The following is an 18,344-nucleotide window of genomic DNA, read 5'->3' as shown; positions in this document are numbered from 1 at the left end:
ATGTTTGCCTCAAAGAAAATGAATAATAAATAAATTATGCTAAATATTATTTAATTAATAATTAAAATCAATTATTTATATACTATATAACTAGTATATTTTGAAATAAATCTACAACTGTTACATATATACCTCATCGAGAAAATAGAGTATCTGTGTTTCAGTTCGATCATGTTGCATGTGGCAGCTCCGCCTCGCTGACCGATGTGTGGCCATCAATCTAAACTCTTCATTTTGAAGGCTCGCTGTCAGCCGTAATGACCGAAGCAGAGCAAAAAGCGCCGTACAAAAATACAGCCAGAGAAAAAATAATAATAATATCATGCATGAGAGCCAGGGGGAGCCCTGAGTGAGCGGAGGGGGAGGCTCTTATTACGGGTCACACAATCAGTGGCGAGTCGTCAATCATAATTTATAAATTGTTGTGCCAACCAATGTAAACGTGCCACATGCACACACACACACACACACACACACACACACACACACACACACACACATATGTACATACCTAGAAAATGTTTATTTGAGTCATTTGGTTTGTGTATCCAACTAATTATTCAACGTCTCATTAAACAAATAAATGTGTCAAGAAAACATTTGTTTGCCATACATAACAGCGCTAGATAATTTCATTTTGAGGGGAAGGCCACCAAATCACATCATGTGAAAATGACAAATCAAATGAGATTAACACATAATTTCATTTTAGAAACAATCGCATAACTCAAATGTAAACAACATATATATGCATATATATATATATATACATATATACCTTACTTTCGAAACACTTTTGTGCATTAATCACTAAAATCACCTGACAGCAAGACATGAGCCATGAAATTAGAAATTATAAATAAAATCTTTTACACACAACAACTTTTGCCTAGCTAAGAATGTCCCCTGAAACGAAAATTGAATATCTTTATTTGAGCAGCTAAATCACAGAAAATCAAAATTGCAACATAATGATTCTATTATAATAATAATAATAATTCTATATTATATTGAACATCTACTAGTTCGCTTCTGAAGAAGGTATTTTCATCTTGTTCCTCAGCACTTTTCCTATACCATTATTTTCTTTACCTTCATTCATATTCATTTCGAAGATTATTATGTCGATTTTGGCACTTATTGGGGCGGCATAAAATTGGTTTACGGATCTTTAAAGATGGTTATTGGTAGTTTGCCCTCAAGATTTTGTGACTCTAGCTTGAAAACTGCGAAAGAATAGGTTTTTTTTTGTTTTTAGGGACGGATTGTCTGGCAATTCCGATAAAAATATATCTGTTGATCTTTAAAGATCTACCAAAAAAATGTACTGACTCTAACTAATAAATTACGAAAGAAATGTGATTTTATTATTATTTATTACCAATTATGAATACTTTATCTGTAAATATTTCTTATGTTTTTAATTGAAATTTAAATTTTAAATTTTATTTTTAATTTAATTTAATTTATTTTCTACGTGCTGTATTTCTCTGTGCCGACTGATATAAGTCGGCATTAAGTAAATTATTAAATAAATAAAATCAGTTTCTAGCTTCAAGACGGACAGACGAAAGGACAACAATTTGATGAACATCGAACAAAATCAATTTCCTCTTGTAATTTCTGTGTCAGGTAACAGAGTATAACAATAATGCAAATATATATTACAATATTTTAGTTAAAGAACTATATTTTTCCTCAGTATGTGTTTCAATATATTTTGCCATAATTATCAGTATTATTCACATCTAATTTGTAGCTGTTACATCAGACTCGAATTAGTGAAGAGATGATCAATAAGATTTGCAAAAGTTGCTTGTAGCCAGCGGAACACTTAACAATATTTATAGTCTTTAATATGACAATATATATGTATATATATAATTGTTTATTTGGAGATAGTCTATAAAGTCAGCTAAAAATGTAGAATAGTTTATAAAAGCTGCCCCAAAAGCGTGTCTCTTTTTAATACTCCCAACTTTACGTTATTATTATTATTACCTTGCCTAATATTGCAGTTCTATTTTACAGTCTCACCTGTTAGCTTACTTAATAATGACGTTCTATTTGCTACTTGCAACTATTAGCTTGCTTTTTGAGTAATATTTTATATGCTCATCTGTTAGCTTACTTAATATTGCAACTCTATTTTTTTTGTCTAACGTTCTTGCAGTTGTTGACATGGTTGTTGTAACGATTTGTGCCCAGTTCGCCGGTTGATCTAATTGCGTCGAACGGTGTCCCGTTCTTGGCTGTCACCTATATCTTATCGCAGGTTCTGCAGCAGATCTGTGGCAGCAACAAGAGCAACAACGATTGGCAAAAAGGCTGCCCTGAAAACAACATCAACGACACTCACAATGCGCTTCTCGTGCAATTTATTGAGCCCATCAATCAAGTGGCCATTCCATGGATGCATTTTTTGTTGTTGTTGTTCGTTGTTCGTTGTTGTTGTTGTTTGTTTGGTGCTGTTGTGATTCTCCGCAAATAATTGTTGCCATCGCTGCACATTGCACATGTCCGTCCGTCCGTCTGTCCGTCCGTGTGTCGCTCTGTCCGCTTGACGTCTGTCTGGCTGTCAATGGGTGTGGTCACAGTTGCCTGAACATTGTTTATGGTTCGGGTGCCCCGTTGTGCTCAGCAATCGTCACTCAGCGTCTGCGTCTGCCACAGAAAAAAAAAGGCCAATCATCGATCATGGTCAACATCATCATCATGAACATCATCATCGTCATCATCGTCATCAAGTGCAACTCATCCGCTTGCAACACACTCTCTGCCACATTCTCGTCCTTGTCCTTGTCGTCGTCGTTATTGATGAGCTACAGCGAAAAGCAGTCGTCAGTCAGCTGCCTGCAACAGTCGATGCGGCACAGATAATATCTTTTGCAACAAATTTTTGACAGCTTCGATGCGGCCTCCTCTGTCTCTCTGTTCGTCTGTCTGTCCGTCTGTCTGTCCGTCTGTCGGTTTGTGTGTGCAACGCAACGCATTGTTGCAACTGGAATCCGTTGCGGACTCGCCGCTGGACGACTGCCTGTTGGGCCCTGTCACATTTATCACAAATTCAATGAATAATAATTTTTGCACGCTGTGTGATGTGACGTGCTAATGTTATCTGATTGGAATCGCTGATGAAGAGCAACAGGATGGGGCATGTAGATAGGCATGCTGGATACGTGCTGTCAGGCGGAGCTCTTAAATATTAATTATGTTGCCCATTTGGTTTCGCTTTGGACCCGTCCGTCTGCCATTTTGTATTATAAATTGCGTTCGCGATAAGCCGGCGACTTATGGCTCGTTTCGAGATCATAAATTCAAAGACTCGATCATTTCCGGCTTTATTGATGATCAACAACATCTCATTCGCTGTCAGACAGCCACACAGACTGACAGACTGACAATCAGACAGACTGGCAGACAGACAGAGAGCAGTAAGTCGTCCAAATCGTACTACGACTGACAGCTCTGAGCTGAACAAACAAACAACTAAGCAAATATCATGCTTTATCTAGTGTCCATATCCATTCAACGATACACTCCAATGATTATAGCCTAGATATATATATACACACATATATAAATATATATAATATATATATAGTTCATATGTTTGTTTGTTTACTCTGGCGCCTACTGGAATTACACTCGGACAGCTTTATGATGGGGTCATCGATCAATCCCATTTTGAGCGTTGCCTTGGCTAAGCCCTAAGCAAATGACGAGATAAGCTAAACTAACATTTTTACTATTTATTTGATATATATGTTCAATAAAAGAATATGTATGAAATTCTTCAATCACTAATGATCAATAAATATCGTGTTAATCAAAAATGAATACCAATTCAAACATAAATTTAACTCACTTGGTTATTGCTTGTTATAAACTGAGTCCATTCAAAATTTATACAAATTGGGTTAGTGAAAGGCTGCAGAAGTATGGTCTAAACAAAAGCAAGTATCTTCGATACCATAAAGTAAAAGTATTCTTGATTAGTCTAGAAATGCAGCTAGAGATTTTAAATTTGGAATATAAGTTGTTATTAACATATTTCTTGTTATCGATAACCGCACCTGTTTCGCGAATATCGATACAAATCGATATCCGAAAGGAAAAAAAAAACATTTGTCAAGATATAGCCTTTAAATTGATATCGATACATATTATTAATCAACTGTAAAACTTTTATTAAGATTGGATAATAAGCACATATTTTGTTAACCAAAACGTATTTTGAAATTTAAATTAAATTTTAATTAAATTGGTCTCTCGACTGGAGTATTCCAACTTAGTGTTACTAACTATATCTAACACCTATATGATAATATAAGAAGATATCATGATAGCAGACAATTGTAGAATATTTTCATAGTAGTAGTAATTCAAAGCCAGAAAAATCACAAATTTAATTTGCTTAAAACGTTTAAAACCATAGTAATATTTATATGATATGATATGATATTTAAATGTTGGCCGATTAACTCCAGTCTACCAGATTTTCCTTCTTGCTTTCACTTTAAATGAGACTGCATTTGGTGTATTTAATGTTTAATTAATAGCTTAAAGCTTATTCAAAACAATTGAACAACTTTTCAAGGCATACAGAAGATAATTTCAATTTGGTGATCAATCAAATGCAGTCCCTGACACAATCGGTTGTTTTTTGTTATTTTTTTTTGCTCAAAAGGTGTTTTTGTTTGTTTGGTTTTATGTGATCTTCATTACGCTGTGGCACACTTGGCAATTGAATGCGACATGCAATGTCAGCTGGCTAACCCGGCGGCCAATCAATTACAAAGGGATGCCAACTGCCAAAGAGTCTGAGAAGAGACTGAGACAAATGGGGAATCTGAGGAACGAGAAGCTAGCGCCAAATTACGTTCAGCGCAGTAAATCAAGTGTCTGTTGAGAATTCGACGGCGATTTCAAAAATGTTGTGTATACAAAAGACTTGTTGACAGTTCTTAATTGCAATGCATTTGCCTGTTGCCCGTTCAATGAATTACCTCCGTCCGAAAAAAAAAAAAAACTAATTTTTTTAAAGTCCAAATGTAAACAGTGAGTTCTCAAGCTGGTAGCGAATTTATACCAAACGCCGTTCTTCGTTTCTCGTTTGCCAAGTTTGCCAAGTGACGCATGCTAACTGTCAATATTTTGGCAGAGCTCAACTGACAGCTGTCACGCACGAAGTCGCCTGAGCCGGAAACAAAAATTTGTATACCACTGAAATTCCCTTTGTATTTGCGTAGCAAAAAAAAAAAATATATATATATTTATATGTATACAAAAACTGAGCATGAAAATTGAAATGAATTTGTCACGACTCGCGCGCCTCGAATATTGAAAAGTTTGCCGCAGGCCGCAGGCAAACAAAGTAAGCCCCTACAGTAAGTAATATGATAGGGGCTCTCTCTCTCTCGCTCTCTCTCTCCATCTCTCTCTTTCTCTTGTGGGACGTGAGAGCCTCGCATGTGTGTCGCCGCCTGTCAAAGTGTCAGCGTACGCAAATAACGGTAAAGGATTTGTCACTGCCAACACCAACTGAAGTACCAACAAAAAACAAACAAACAAACAGCAACAGCAACAGCAACAGAAGCGTCAACACGAGCAGCAAACGGAAAAGAGAATTTGCAAATCTGTCACAGTGTTGACTAAATGCAAAAGCAAAAGCAAATCCAAAAAAAATGAGAAAAAATATGCAAGGAATGGAAAAACATCTTGGTTCAGCACGCGAGAGATTGAATACCCTGCGAATTTTGCAAAGAAATAGTTTCTTGGTTAGCTTAAACATATGCTATTTTATCAATCGAATTTAAGAGGAAAACACTTTTTTAAATGAGTTTCAAAATCAACAGCTAACTGAACAGATGATGTAAATATAGTGGAGTATATAAAAAACAAAGAAATACTAAACTTGGAGCTAAAGAACATATTTATCCAAACAATAATTTATTTAATTTTAAGCTGCACCCTCTGAAAACGGGTAATCAAGGTTTTATGAAGTTGGGAAAAAGTGAGTGACAAGCAGAAGGAAGCATCTCTGACTCCATAAGATATATACATTAATGATCAGCAACAACAGCCGATTCGATATAGTCCTTCTGTAGATTTCTATGTAAATTAGTCCCTCAAACAAGATAGCTTTAAATCTTTCAAATCTATTATTATATTTATTTATTACTTTTTTAGTGATATTCATAATTAAATAATAAAAAGTCATTAAATATTTACAATTAGCAGTTCAATATTAGTATTATTTTATTATTATTAGTTATGTTATTTATTTCATTAATTAACACAATTATGACTCACCAATAATTACTAAGCATATTGTCTTATTAACGAGAACTAATCTTGGCCCTTGACTTGAGATGTTTATATACATTTTATTGTAGTTCTAAATTTAATTTTATTTATTTAAAATTAATATTCGTATTCTTATAATTTATGTAATTCCCCTATCAACTGCTTTTAGTTTCATTTTAAATTATCTGTCACTGCCAAAAGTTATGAAGTTCTGAGAAAGTTGTCTCTTGATGCGAAATGCCTTTTGGAATTAAGCGACTTGTGTATTAAGTAGATCTTAATTTAATATTATTATCAAAATTAACCCTTAAACAGAACGCTTTAAAATTTACTTAATCATTTTTCATTATAATTGTGAGCGGAATAAAAACAGATTGCTTACTAAACAAAATACAAATATATAATTATAAATTCTAATTACATCATAATCTTTGCCGTGTAATCGATTAGTAATTGAGCTAAGCCTTGCTTACAATCAGATTCAATAAGAATTAATCAACTCGTAATCAAAATTGAAACAGTTGCGAGTTCGATTGAAATTGCGCAGCCTTTGTTCTAAGTGGAAATGTCTGTCAGCGTGTTGTGTTGACTGATTGATGGACTGGCTGACTGTCTGACTGTCTGGCAGGCTGACTGTCTGCCTGCCGGAGTGAGTGATTGAGTGAGTGAATGAGTATTTCAAGTGATTGCGATAGCGAATAGCGATTGAATGCGCCGCATGACTCACTTGAGAGTCACGTAAGCGAAGCGAATACAAAACACACAAAACCGTTTAGGCGTTATCAATCTTATCAGTAATGTAATGACATTTAACATGCCGCATCTAAAGACTCCCCAGGTCACAGTTGAGCAGCGCTCTCTCTCCCTCTCTCTCTCTCTATCTCCTTCTCTCTCTCTCTCTCTCGCTCTGTGCATGTCTGTTGAAATTGATTTTCCAATTGCTGCCGTTTGACATGTTTGCTGGCTACTGGCACGCAAGGTATTTTGTTTTTGTTCTTTTTTTTCTCTTTATTTTTTGCCCCATATCGCACTTCATATCTCTTCCTCTCTCTCTCGCTCTCTCGCTCTGCCCACTGTTCGGAAACGGTTTCCATATGCTGCTGTTGTTCTTGTTCTTGTTCTTGTTGTTGTCGTTGAGCTGTAATTTATGCGCTAGCTCGTTCATTTGACATGTCAAAAGTTGTGTCGCTTGATTGATGACTGCTGTCAACACATATTCTCTAATTTTTTTTCAAACTGTGTCTGTGTCTGTGTGGTTATAATATTTACTCTTTGTGTGTGTGTGTGTGTGTGTGTGTGTGTGTGTGTGTGTGTGTGTGGTTAGGCCGCAAAGGGTTTTCGGCTGCCATGTTTGGATTTGAGTTGCTGTTTCTGGCATTGGCTTTGGCTTCTAATTTTTGTTTGCTGCTTTTGCTATGGGTTGGTTGCCGTCTGCCGTCTGCTGTCTGCTGCCGTTTGTCGTCTGTCGGTTGGTTTATCGATGCTGGCCTTTTTGCCGCAATGCCAAACACATTGCATATTTTGTTTAGACCTCGACACGAGATTGATGAGCTCTGCTCGCCGCCTGTCACATGCCTCAATGGATCGCATGGGTGTCTCTGCGTGCCAGCCAGGCGCTGGACAAGTCCCTCCCTCCCCCCGTCAAAGGGGGCTCGTCGCTTTCACATCTTGACAGCGGCACAAACAAATTGTGGCGACAGGAAGTGTGCACAAAATACATACACCAAGTGAGACACTACAAAACGAAGAAGGGGTGTGGGTGTTGGTGTGTGGATGGGTGGATGGGTGGAGGGGTGCCGGTTGCAGGGTGCGGCAGAGTTACGAGGATTACATTTCTGGTGTCTGAATTGATTGATGGCTTTGGCAATGTTGCCTGACATGCAACTAGGTGAGAGCCCAATATTGAATTCTTTTTCTAGCCACGACAGGCCAACAAACCCAGTTGAAAACAAGAAGGCAAAGCTTTCTTGCGATCGCCGAATTCTAAACGCCCTTGCAGAAAGGAGTCAAAAGCTGTTGATATCTAAGTATGACTTATGAAATTTAGTATTTATAACTTTGAAATAGTATTGCGATATTGATGATTCTTTGTACAAATATTGGGTGCATAATAAATGGTCAGTTTGGTCGGCTTAGCTTGGTACAAATCTCTAAATGTCAGAAGCATATGTATACTGATCCGATTCACTATTTGCAGCAAAAAGATATACACCAAGTTTTATCAAGTTAGCTTCAAAACGACTCGTATTTCGTTGCTGATCAAGAAGATATCCATATTATATGGTGTAAGAGACGTCTTCTTTAATCAATTCCAAGCTTTATGCCAAAATTAGAATACCTTCTATAAAAGGGTATAATAAACAACATGAACAACAAAACTCGTCATGACAGAGTTTGGTACAAGTTATTGGTTGGCTGTTGCCAAAGTTTGTTAACGTTATGTATTAGATAATATGCTGAGGGTATCTACAGTTACAAAACTAAACATATATATTGCCGATCAACTAAATATATATATTTATTTGTTTTAAATGAAGTAAAAAGTGTTTTAATCTATTTTTACTATCCTAATCAATTAAATAAGTATAATTTAATATGTTCAAAATAATTGGTTTCTTTAAAGATTGAAAATCTTCAGATGACTTTAGTGTTTTCAATTGGAAATGTAATACATATATATGTAACCAAGCTAACCAACTAAATTTGAATTAAATTCCAATTCAATATTACAATATATTTAATACAAATGAGATTTTTTCTTTTTCTTATAATAAGTTAAAAATATTTTTAATCTTTAATGATAGAAGATTTTTCAATGATTGTATTCAGTAATTAAGCCAAAATAATGTTGTCATTTTTAAAAATGTTTGTTTATCCTGCTAAAAATAAATCCAATTACAATTAACATTTATAAATTAAATATTCTTGGCGAGATTGCAAATTTTAAAGTGTTTGAAACTGGGCCAGTGCCAGGAAAAGCCCAGTAAATAACGCAATCAGAGAAAGTTCGTATATTTATTAGCTGACATTTATTCCTGAAGTCCATTTATTATACCGATAAGGGTTATTTTCATCAGTTGCCATCAGATATTTGCATTAGGCTCTGAGCTGGTTCGACTTGTTGTTAATTACCCCGCATATATCATTCCCAATTGTTGATTGCGCTGAACACTATTATGCGCTGTACGGTGATGACTCGATAACGCGTATAAACACCTCGACTGTAATTAAGTTGGCAAATGCCGCCAATAAAATATTGTTGCGAAAACGCAGCAACAAACCTGATGTTGAATAAGCAAAAAAAACCCACAATTAACCAACCAAAATTTTTGGACACACCCCACAAATTGTACACTCTGCCAAGTGGCAATCAATTTCTCGCGCTGTAAATTAACCATTCGACTGGACGAGCCGTGCACCGGGTAAGGGGCACCACAGGCAACAGGGACAATGGCAGCTGCTAACTGCCTCCAGATAGACACACACACAGAGAGAGAGAGAGAGAGGCTTGCGGCTTGTGGCTTAGAGCACCCGAGCGCGTCCCTCGGCTCGCAATCAACGCACATTAATATGCACGGGAACAATAAACAATGCAAAGGGAGCAGTGATTGGTGAGGGGGGTGAGGGGAATGTGGGGGATAGTGGGTGTTGGTGTGGTAAAGAGGCTGTGCAGCGTGCGGGGGGGTAGAGTTTTGTTGGTGTGAGAGGCGTTACAGCGGCAATCATACAAAAAGGCAACAGCGAGCCAATGATGCCGCCAAAGCAGCTAGCTACACTTAGAAAACAAATTACCAAATAGCCATAAAATGAGAATCGCACTGAAATACCAAAGAAAATGTCCTGAAAATTGGTATCGCCCAGAAAAGTAAACAAAAAAATTGCACAGAAATTGCGAAAATCGTCGCAAATATGAGAATCATCTGCAAACTAGAAAAAATTCTAGTTCATTGAAGTATTTTGAAAATTAACAGAAATATTTAAAATTAGAAAGCCTTTTTTTTATATTTCTGAAATAAATTTCATACTAATAGATATTTCTAAAAAAAAATTAAAAAATTAATACAAACGCAAATATAGAAAATTTCTTTCTGAAGTCTACTTTTATACTATAAATTATATTATAAATTATATGAATAAACTACCAAAACTTCTTCACATATCTTTAAATATAACATTTAATATTAATGTAATAATAACATATAATATTATAATAATAAGACTAATTTTTGACAATAAGTAACATAAAAAAATGCAATTCTAAATTTTAGACAATTGTAATCTCGCATTAGAAATATACACTCTGAATAATTAGGATTTTCTAAAATTCAGTGCAATTCTTTTTTGCTGAGTGTAGCTGCCTGTCTCTCTCTCTCTATCTATCCCCCTCTCGCTCCCTCGCTGGCTGAACTCAACTGACAATATTTATTGCAAATGCAGCAATAAATTTCAAAACACCATTCGCTAAGCACCACATGGGGTCTCGAAAATTGAAGATAAATTTTAAGGCGGCAATTTATGATTTGTGAGCATAAGCGTGAGTCTCGTTTCAGACTCAGTCCACAGCCTCGACCCCGTTGCCAGTACCTGGCTGGAGCTGGAGCTGTTGGTCTCTTGGTCTCTCGGTCTCCTGGTTGCCTCGGATGCTTTGGTTACCCGGGGTAGACAATCAGTAGAGCCGTTGTTGACAAGTGTGGAGTGTTTGCCGCCGCACTCCTTCACTCACGACGCTGCTGAGCACAGAGCACAGAGCACAGAGCTCCTTCTCCCTCTTCCTTTCCTTGCAACAAGCTGGCCCGTTTTTCAATTGTGCTTGCCGCGATTTTGCTGCCCGCTGCGCCTTTGACAGCCACACCGAAAGCTGAATGCCATACTCTTCCTTCCTCTCTCTCCCTCTCTGTCTCTCTCTCTCTCTCTCTCTCTTTCTAATTGTGTATTTAACTCTCTCTCTCTCTCTCTCTCTCAGCTAAGCAGTGCAGCTGACAAAGCGAATTGGCTTTGCAGTTGCCTAAGGGCACCTTCAATATTGTTATACAAATGACTTTTACCAACTTTTTGCAAGTAAAAACTTTCAACAAAAAGACTCTCGAAATAATTAATTTTTCATTAATAGAGATTTACTGATATAATCTAAATATAATTAAAATTAGTGCTGAAAATTTGTGCGTCAAATAACTCTGATATTATTAGACTTTTACCAGGCTTTTGTAAATAAAAACTTTCCAATATAAGTCGAAATAATTATTTATTTATGCAGAGCTTGGCTGGCATTAGAAATAAAATTAACATTTTTTGGATTGTTTGAAATTATTTAAAAATATTTTATATATTCAAAATATATTATATACAGAAATCTGCGTCTTTAATTTTATTTCATAACTATACTTAAATAATGAAGACATGTCAGTCAGTCAGTCTGTACGAATAGACTGAAGTCATAGAGCTAAAGAAATTTGAAGATAAATTCTTGTGTGCCTATCGAATTTAAGTTTAAAAAGAACAAGATAAAATAAATATCGATAAATGTCGCCGTTGAACGAGTATCGATACTAATCGATTAAAGATATTTAATTGAACACGTATAACCTCTCATTTGATTTATAATATAGCCAGACATATTATTGATCAAATGTAAAAATGTGATAAAGATAGTACAAGAATCATAGTTTCGTATTGAACAAGTTACCATCAACAAGACTATTAACTCTTCAAAAGGTTCAGGGCGTCTCCTAGTCGAGATATCCTGACTTGAGTATACCAGCGTGCTATTGCAATTATATTTACTAAATAATTAACTGGGTAACTTAACCCATAATTACAATTATAACAACTGCAATATTTCCTATAGCATTAAATTTAGATTTGTTTTTTATAATTCTCCGCTTCGAATTCAATTTACATTTTGTTATGCATAGCTTCAACTTTGATAGCGCTAATTATTTAGTTTAAGAACCTAGAGGGAAATTATATATGTCCTTAAGTTGGCAATTAACAAACTAGTCTTAAATAAAAATCACTTTCGTAGTTTGCGCGTTGACTTCGACACTCTGCCGCAACACACACTGTGGTGTGGTGTGTGTCATGTGACCAGAGGGAAGGCTTATAATTGAAGCGACTCCACAGTGCCGCAAGCACTGCTTACAACACCCTGCTGCAATTATTCATTCACTTGCGCGAACAAGGTCCCAGGGTGCAAAGAAAAAGAAGATCCCAAGTGGCTGTTTGCTGGAATCGAAGCAGCCTGCAAACAATCCAACTTGGCGAGTCTACAGCAGCGAAAATGCGAATATGCACAAAAAAAAGAGGGTTTTATGAATGCGCACATGAAAAATGGAACATCGTTAAGAGCAATTCATAATAAAATACTCGACGCAAGATGCTGGAGATGCTGGAGATCAACCGAACGAGGTTTCCACTTGGCTCTGGCGGTCAGCCTGGCATTGGATTATGCTGCAACCCCAACTCCAACTCCGACTCCAACTCCAGCTTCAGCTTCAGCTCCTCAAGCAGCATACAAATTATGACTGCAAGCAGGATATTGGGTTAAAGTTTTTCTTTTTTTTGCAGCTGATTTCGGTTTTTGGTTTTTTCGATTTGCGCTCAGCCCAGCTCAGCTCAGCTCGGTTGGGTTCGGTTCGGTTCGGTTCGACTAAATGAAGCTGTTGGAACGAAGGAAGGCATTTCAATCAGCAGCGACCCCAAATAACCAACTAGTGTGTCTACCTTATCAATAATTTTATATTTTCATATGAGCATATCCCAGCGAGCGATAGGCCATAAATACAACAGCAACAACAACAAGGAATGACTAGGGAAATTTATAGAGTCTGTTGCCGGGGTTGTCAGGTGAAATAAATAATAAATTCGTTATATCGGCCGACATTGCGGCGGCTATCAACAGTCAGCAACTGCAACAACAACAACAACAATAACAATAACAATAACGATTGCCACAAGTTGAGGGGCGTATAGATGATGGCACGCCCACATTTAAAGTCCGCTGCTGCTGCCACACAGCTGCGAGTGGCGGTTGCTTGTTGCCTGCACCCGCGGCCAACAAATTTGAATTCAATGAAAGATGAAATCATTAAGTTTGAGGCAATTTCAACGGAGAGACTCCAACATGGGCGAACTGTTCAATCGTGTGGCAAATAATATGCAAAAAAAAAGGGGAACTCTGCAGCGGGGGGTGGTTGGGGCGTTGTTATGACATTAGCAAGGCGGCTTTTGCGGCAATGCCTGTAATTAAATGGAAGTTATGCCAAACCCTAATGAGAGCCATACAAATCATATATCAATAGAATCACGCATGAGCTGAATTTGACAAAAATGTGCTGCCTATGAAATGAGGGAGTTATGCAATTAGGCATACATTGTTGCGGCTCAAACTTGTCGCTTGTTGATGCCATTGAAGGGCATAATCAGCAGTCCATGTTGCATGTGGCATTGTTGCCTAATAAATATCAGAAGCAGTGGCAGCAGCAGCAGCAGTGGCAGCAGCAAATTTGCCCGAGAGAGTTTTGGAGTTGGACAACAAAAGGCGCACATAAATCAACGATCAAGACAATTGCCCTGTAATAATTTTAACTTCTTTAAGTCGCCTGGCCAGCCCACACTGCAGACAGTGAGACACCAATAGCGATCTTGGCGGCACATAAAAATAACAGCTTATCGGCAGAGAGAATCGTGTCGTAGCACGCCTACCAACTCAAAAAGGCATTAAAATATGAAACAACAATTGCAAACCAAAACGAAACGAACTGCAGATGGCAGTTGCCACAGATGGCAGATGAAGGGAGACGATGGAGGTGGGGGTGGAGGTGGAGGTGGTTCACCTCAGGTGAAATCAACAGCAGCAAAACTTTGGGACGGGCAACGGCATTCCTGTCACTTCGACTTCTCGACTTGCGATTTTGCCCTGTTGTCTGTGGCCTGTGGTCTGTGGTAGGCGGCAGTCATTCGGCACGTTTCGCCTGGCAACTGGCAACTGGCAACTGGCAACGGGCTTCGTGAAATTCCTAACCATGCCCCACCCTGCCGCATCCCATCCAGCTTAGCGTAAGATATATAGCTGTATCTGTATAGCGCCCCCGACTCAAATCGCCATTGTTCGCGCAATTCGCGGCAGACAGTCGCTTACTTACAACTTACAACTTGCAACTTACAACTTACTCCACAATTCGAATTGCATGCGATATCTCAATTTGGAGGCTCTTTGAGGCAATAGGATAACACTGAACATTGAGCCAGGCCAAATCGATCGCTGTATACCCTATAAACTTATCAAAATAATATTGCACAAATCTCAATTTGATTCAAGTTGATTTGTTATTGCATAAATAGAGAGTGGTTGAGCTGCACTTTATTTTAAGCAATTAAGTTTTAATATTTCACATTTAACTGAACTTCTTTGAAGGCCTCATGAATCTCAAAGTATCACAAAAGAATCCATTTTCAAATTAAATATATAATCTGCATTAGAGTAAGCAAATATAAATAAGTTTATATTAAGGTTGGTTGAAGTAAAAATATGTAAATAATTGGAGTAAATAAATATAAATAAATAAATAAAAATTAGATAGTAAAACCCATTAAATATGGCTATTTTTTTAATTAAAAATTGTTCTATTGCATTTAAAAATTTAATAACTTATATATAAATACAAATATTAAGAATATATTGTACATTAAGAATAAATATATTTCTCCCAATACATTTATCTAAGTTTTAAATAGCGAATGCAGAAAAGTATATTGGATTCATGCAATGTTCATCTTTCCATTTTGAAGATAGACTTAAAACATCGAATATAAATTCATCTATTTGCGCGCCAGACAAGGGGTTAATCGGTAGTTCGGGAAATATAAGTAATATAAGTCAATATAATAATAATTTTACAAATTTCTATGATTACTGAATGACAATCTAATTAATTACTTTTGATTACTTACTTAATTATTTTTGGATAACTTTTGACAATCTAAAGGCTCCTCTTGTGAGTATTATTTTAAGACGAAAAACGGGTTACTTTTGACCAAGTCTGGGTCAGAATCGGGTTTCTAAATTTAAATAGTATTAAACTAAAAATCAAACTGTGATAAAATACAAAGGCTTTCCAAAATCTGATCTCACTTTAGATAAAGCTTAGCTCTAAAGTGTTTTAACCTAACTCAACGAGAACTTTTATATACAATTACAAACCAAGAACTCAATTCATGAATTGGCAGTCGCTAATTACACAATAAAGTCAAAACACCCGAATCGCAGTTGGTTGCATTTGAGACTTGGGCTAAAATGCAATTTTTGGTGGTCTGTAATCAGTTGGATCTTAAAGACCGTGGCAAACTGGTTGCCAATCAGAGGTGGATACGCCTTTTTTGCTGGCGACTCAAGTTGAACAAATTGCGACATAGTCAACTGGGCGCCTAAAGTCCGAGGCAGCCGAAGCTTTGAATTCTCAAACCCAATCCGAATCTAAACACAATCCAAAATTTGTACAGAAAGTGCTCAGAGGCACAAGTTGCCAAATGTTTTTGATTTGTGTAAAATTCATGTGAATCGAAGGAATGGCCGGCAAGCAGCCAACATGCCAGCAACTGGCGTATCTGGACGAGCTGAAGGAGCGTCTGCAGGAGCTGCACCAGCGCCAGGAGGCCTTCATGGAGCAGACCGCCGAGATGCTGCGTTGCATCAGCACCGATCAGCAATCCGTGCCACAGATAGCATCCCCATCCATATCCGATACGAGCAATAACGAGGAATGTTCAGGTGGTAGTATTAAGCAGTTGATACAACGCTTCGAGCACTTGCGCCAGACATCCAGACAATTCAGCGAAGAGCCGCTGCCCGAGGAGTTGGCCGGCGTCGATGTCCGCAGACTGCTCCAGGGCTATGAGAAGCTAATTGTGGAGGGCAAAATACTGCAAAAGTCCTGGCTGCTGCTGAAGAAAACCACCGAGAACTGTGCGCGTCTGAGCAACAGAGATGAGCGTATGTTGAACAAGACCAGCTCAAAATCACCTTCTTTCGCAGAACCAGCAAGCGGAACGACCAACCAGACAGTCCATTCCACGATCATCAGCTTGTCCACAACTTCCGGTTTTCTGTCTCGGGCTACTCAGGATTATGAGAAGAAGTCCGGCCATGTTTCCAATCGTAGGTATTGATTTATGCTTCACAGAAACTGTTAAAGGGAAATAAGTAATATCTGTAATATGTCTAGGAAAGGCTAGAGGGCAACGCTTTGGGGCACTACTACAGCTGGCACTGCGCATCAGTCGCATCAAGGGGAAAAAGCGCTCTAATGGGAGCCAACGAGCGGAAGCCATAACAAATGATCTGTCAAATAGTAAATAGTATGACAATAGCCCAAAAAAGACTCGACCACTGATTAAAATCGAGCTCTCTCTCGCAGCAGCAGCCACAGTGCATAAATCACACACACACCACACATCAACATGTCAATATTTTGCCTAATTAATGTGGGTTTTTGAGGCCGCATCCATTTCTCGGGTGTCAAGTGCAATGAGAGGGAACTCTCCATGCCACTCCGAGTGGGTCTGCATCGGGGGTACCCGTAGGGACTGTGGCTGGTTGGACCACCATCAGACGCTAATGTAGCTGTCGCTACAACGGGGTAGGGGGCAAGATGGGTCCGATGTGTGGCAGCAACTGCTGCGCTGACAGCGCATTTTAGTCGACCATGGAATACCGAAAATAAATCTTGGCATCTCGTGACAGCAAACACACAGAGAGATAGAGAGAGAGAGAGAGAGAGAGAGAGAGAGGGTAGGGAAGCAGAGAAACGCAACGAAGACAAAATACTTTGCCCCACACGCAAAGCGAGAAGTAAACATTTAAATTTAAATTAAGTGGCTTGTTTGGCGTCATCGAATGCAGCAACTAATGAGACCCGGCTGAAGTCAGAGGAGTTGTTCTTGCACTGCTGGAATGGAGGAGCTGGTGGGGACAACATCATGCGAGATCACAGCAGGAAGCTTTCTCGTTAGCTTGCCACATTGCCACGGATATACATACACACATAAGCACATGTATAAATAGTATGCTGAGCAAATCTATTTGGGGGTTCTAATTAGTCAAGTCTGTATTTTTGAAATGACGTACATTTAACGAGCAGTTGCAGTGGGTGGCAACGCTGGTTAACAGATATAACAGCAGCATTAGCATTAGTCGTAGAAGAAGAGTCCTAGAAGAACAGCAGAATGATAGAGTCGAGTTCAATCGAGTCTAAAAGAAGTCGTCACAGTCCCGAGTAGCTAAAGTTGTAAGGTTGTCGGTGTGACCAGGAAATAAATCGTTGTTTTATAAAGTCGTATTTCACTGTAATATAGTTATATCTCTTATATTAATAATAAACAGGAAATAATTAAACATATAAATATATATTTAGTGAGAGGGCTTAGCTAAATGCTAGCAACTTGTATTTAATTATTTAACAGATATATCTTTAATTTGTAAAAATTAAGTATGTTGAACCGATCAAAAGAATGTAGCTGCAGCTAACAATAAGCAAATGATGGTTCATTTAACTAATATAACCATTATTATTAATAATCTGTTGTTCTGAATATACCTAACTCTTCCTCTACATTCATGTAAGTCTTAAATATATATACTCTAATAGCGAAGGTAGAAGATTATACAGGATTCACACAATAATCTGTCCATTTTAAAACTACGAACTAAGAATATAAATTCATCAATTTCCTGCCCATAAAATTGGTGTTAAAATTGGGATGAACACGTCAATAAAGTAAGATATCTCTCTCAAGTTTAGAAATTTCTATAATTAAAAGTCGAGTATAATCTTAACACGAAAAGCGTTTCAGTATCCAGTTGAAGAGATCAACATAATGTCGCGAGGGTTAATCGAGGGTTCAGTCGGTCTAAGGAGCCCATTGCTCAGCTGGAGTTCTATGAGAAACCCATTAGCTCCAACTAGATCCAATCAAATTGAAGGATTAAAAAATTATGTTAGAGGCACAAAGGAATACCATTGACCAAATGAACCAACAAA

The 18,344-nt window shown here is 37.6% G+C and overlaps 1 protein-coding gene across 5 annotated transcripts; it reads left to right on the top strand.

Moving 5' to 3' along the window:
• The first annotated feature begins 15,758 nt into the window (after positions 1-15,758).
• Positions 15,759-16,748, top strand: LOC6566627. 5 transcript variants are annotated; one of them, XM_032739353.1, is made up of 2 exons: positions 15,759-16,462; positions 16,530-16,748. In XM_032739353.1, the coding sequence occupies exons 1-2, from the start codon at positions 15,874-15,876 to the stop codon at positions 16,661-16,663; spliced, it is 723 nt and encodes a 240-aa protein (XP_032595244.1). In that variant the 5' UTR covers positions 15,759-15,873; the 3' UTR covers positions 16,664-16,748. The 5 variants fall into 5 exon arrangements, with proteins under 5 accessions (XP_032595244.1, XP_032595245.1, XP_032595246.1 ...); XM_032739354.1 differs by having other exon boundaries at positions 15,784-16,466; XM_032739355.1 differs by having other exon boundaries at positions 15,813-16,462; positions 16,535-16,599.
• The last annotated feature ends 1,596 nt before the right edge of the window (positions 16,749-18,344 follow it).

This window comes from Drosophila grimshawi, unplaced genomic scaffold (genome assembly GCF_018153295.1).
Source record: "Drosophila grimshawi isolate 15287-2541.00 unplaced genomic scaffold, ASM1815329v1 contig_1377, whole genome shotgun sequence".
NCBI lineage: Eukaryota > Metazoa > Arthropoda > Insecta > Diptera > Drosophilidae > Drosophila > Drosophila grimshawi.
This window is presented reverse-complemented; position numbering and strand designations above follow the sequence as displayed.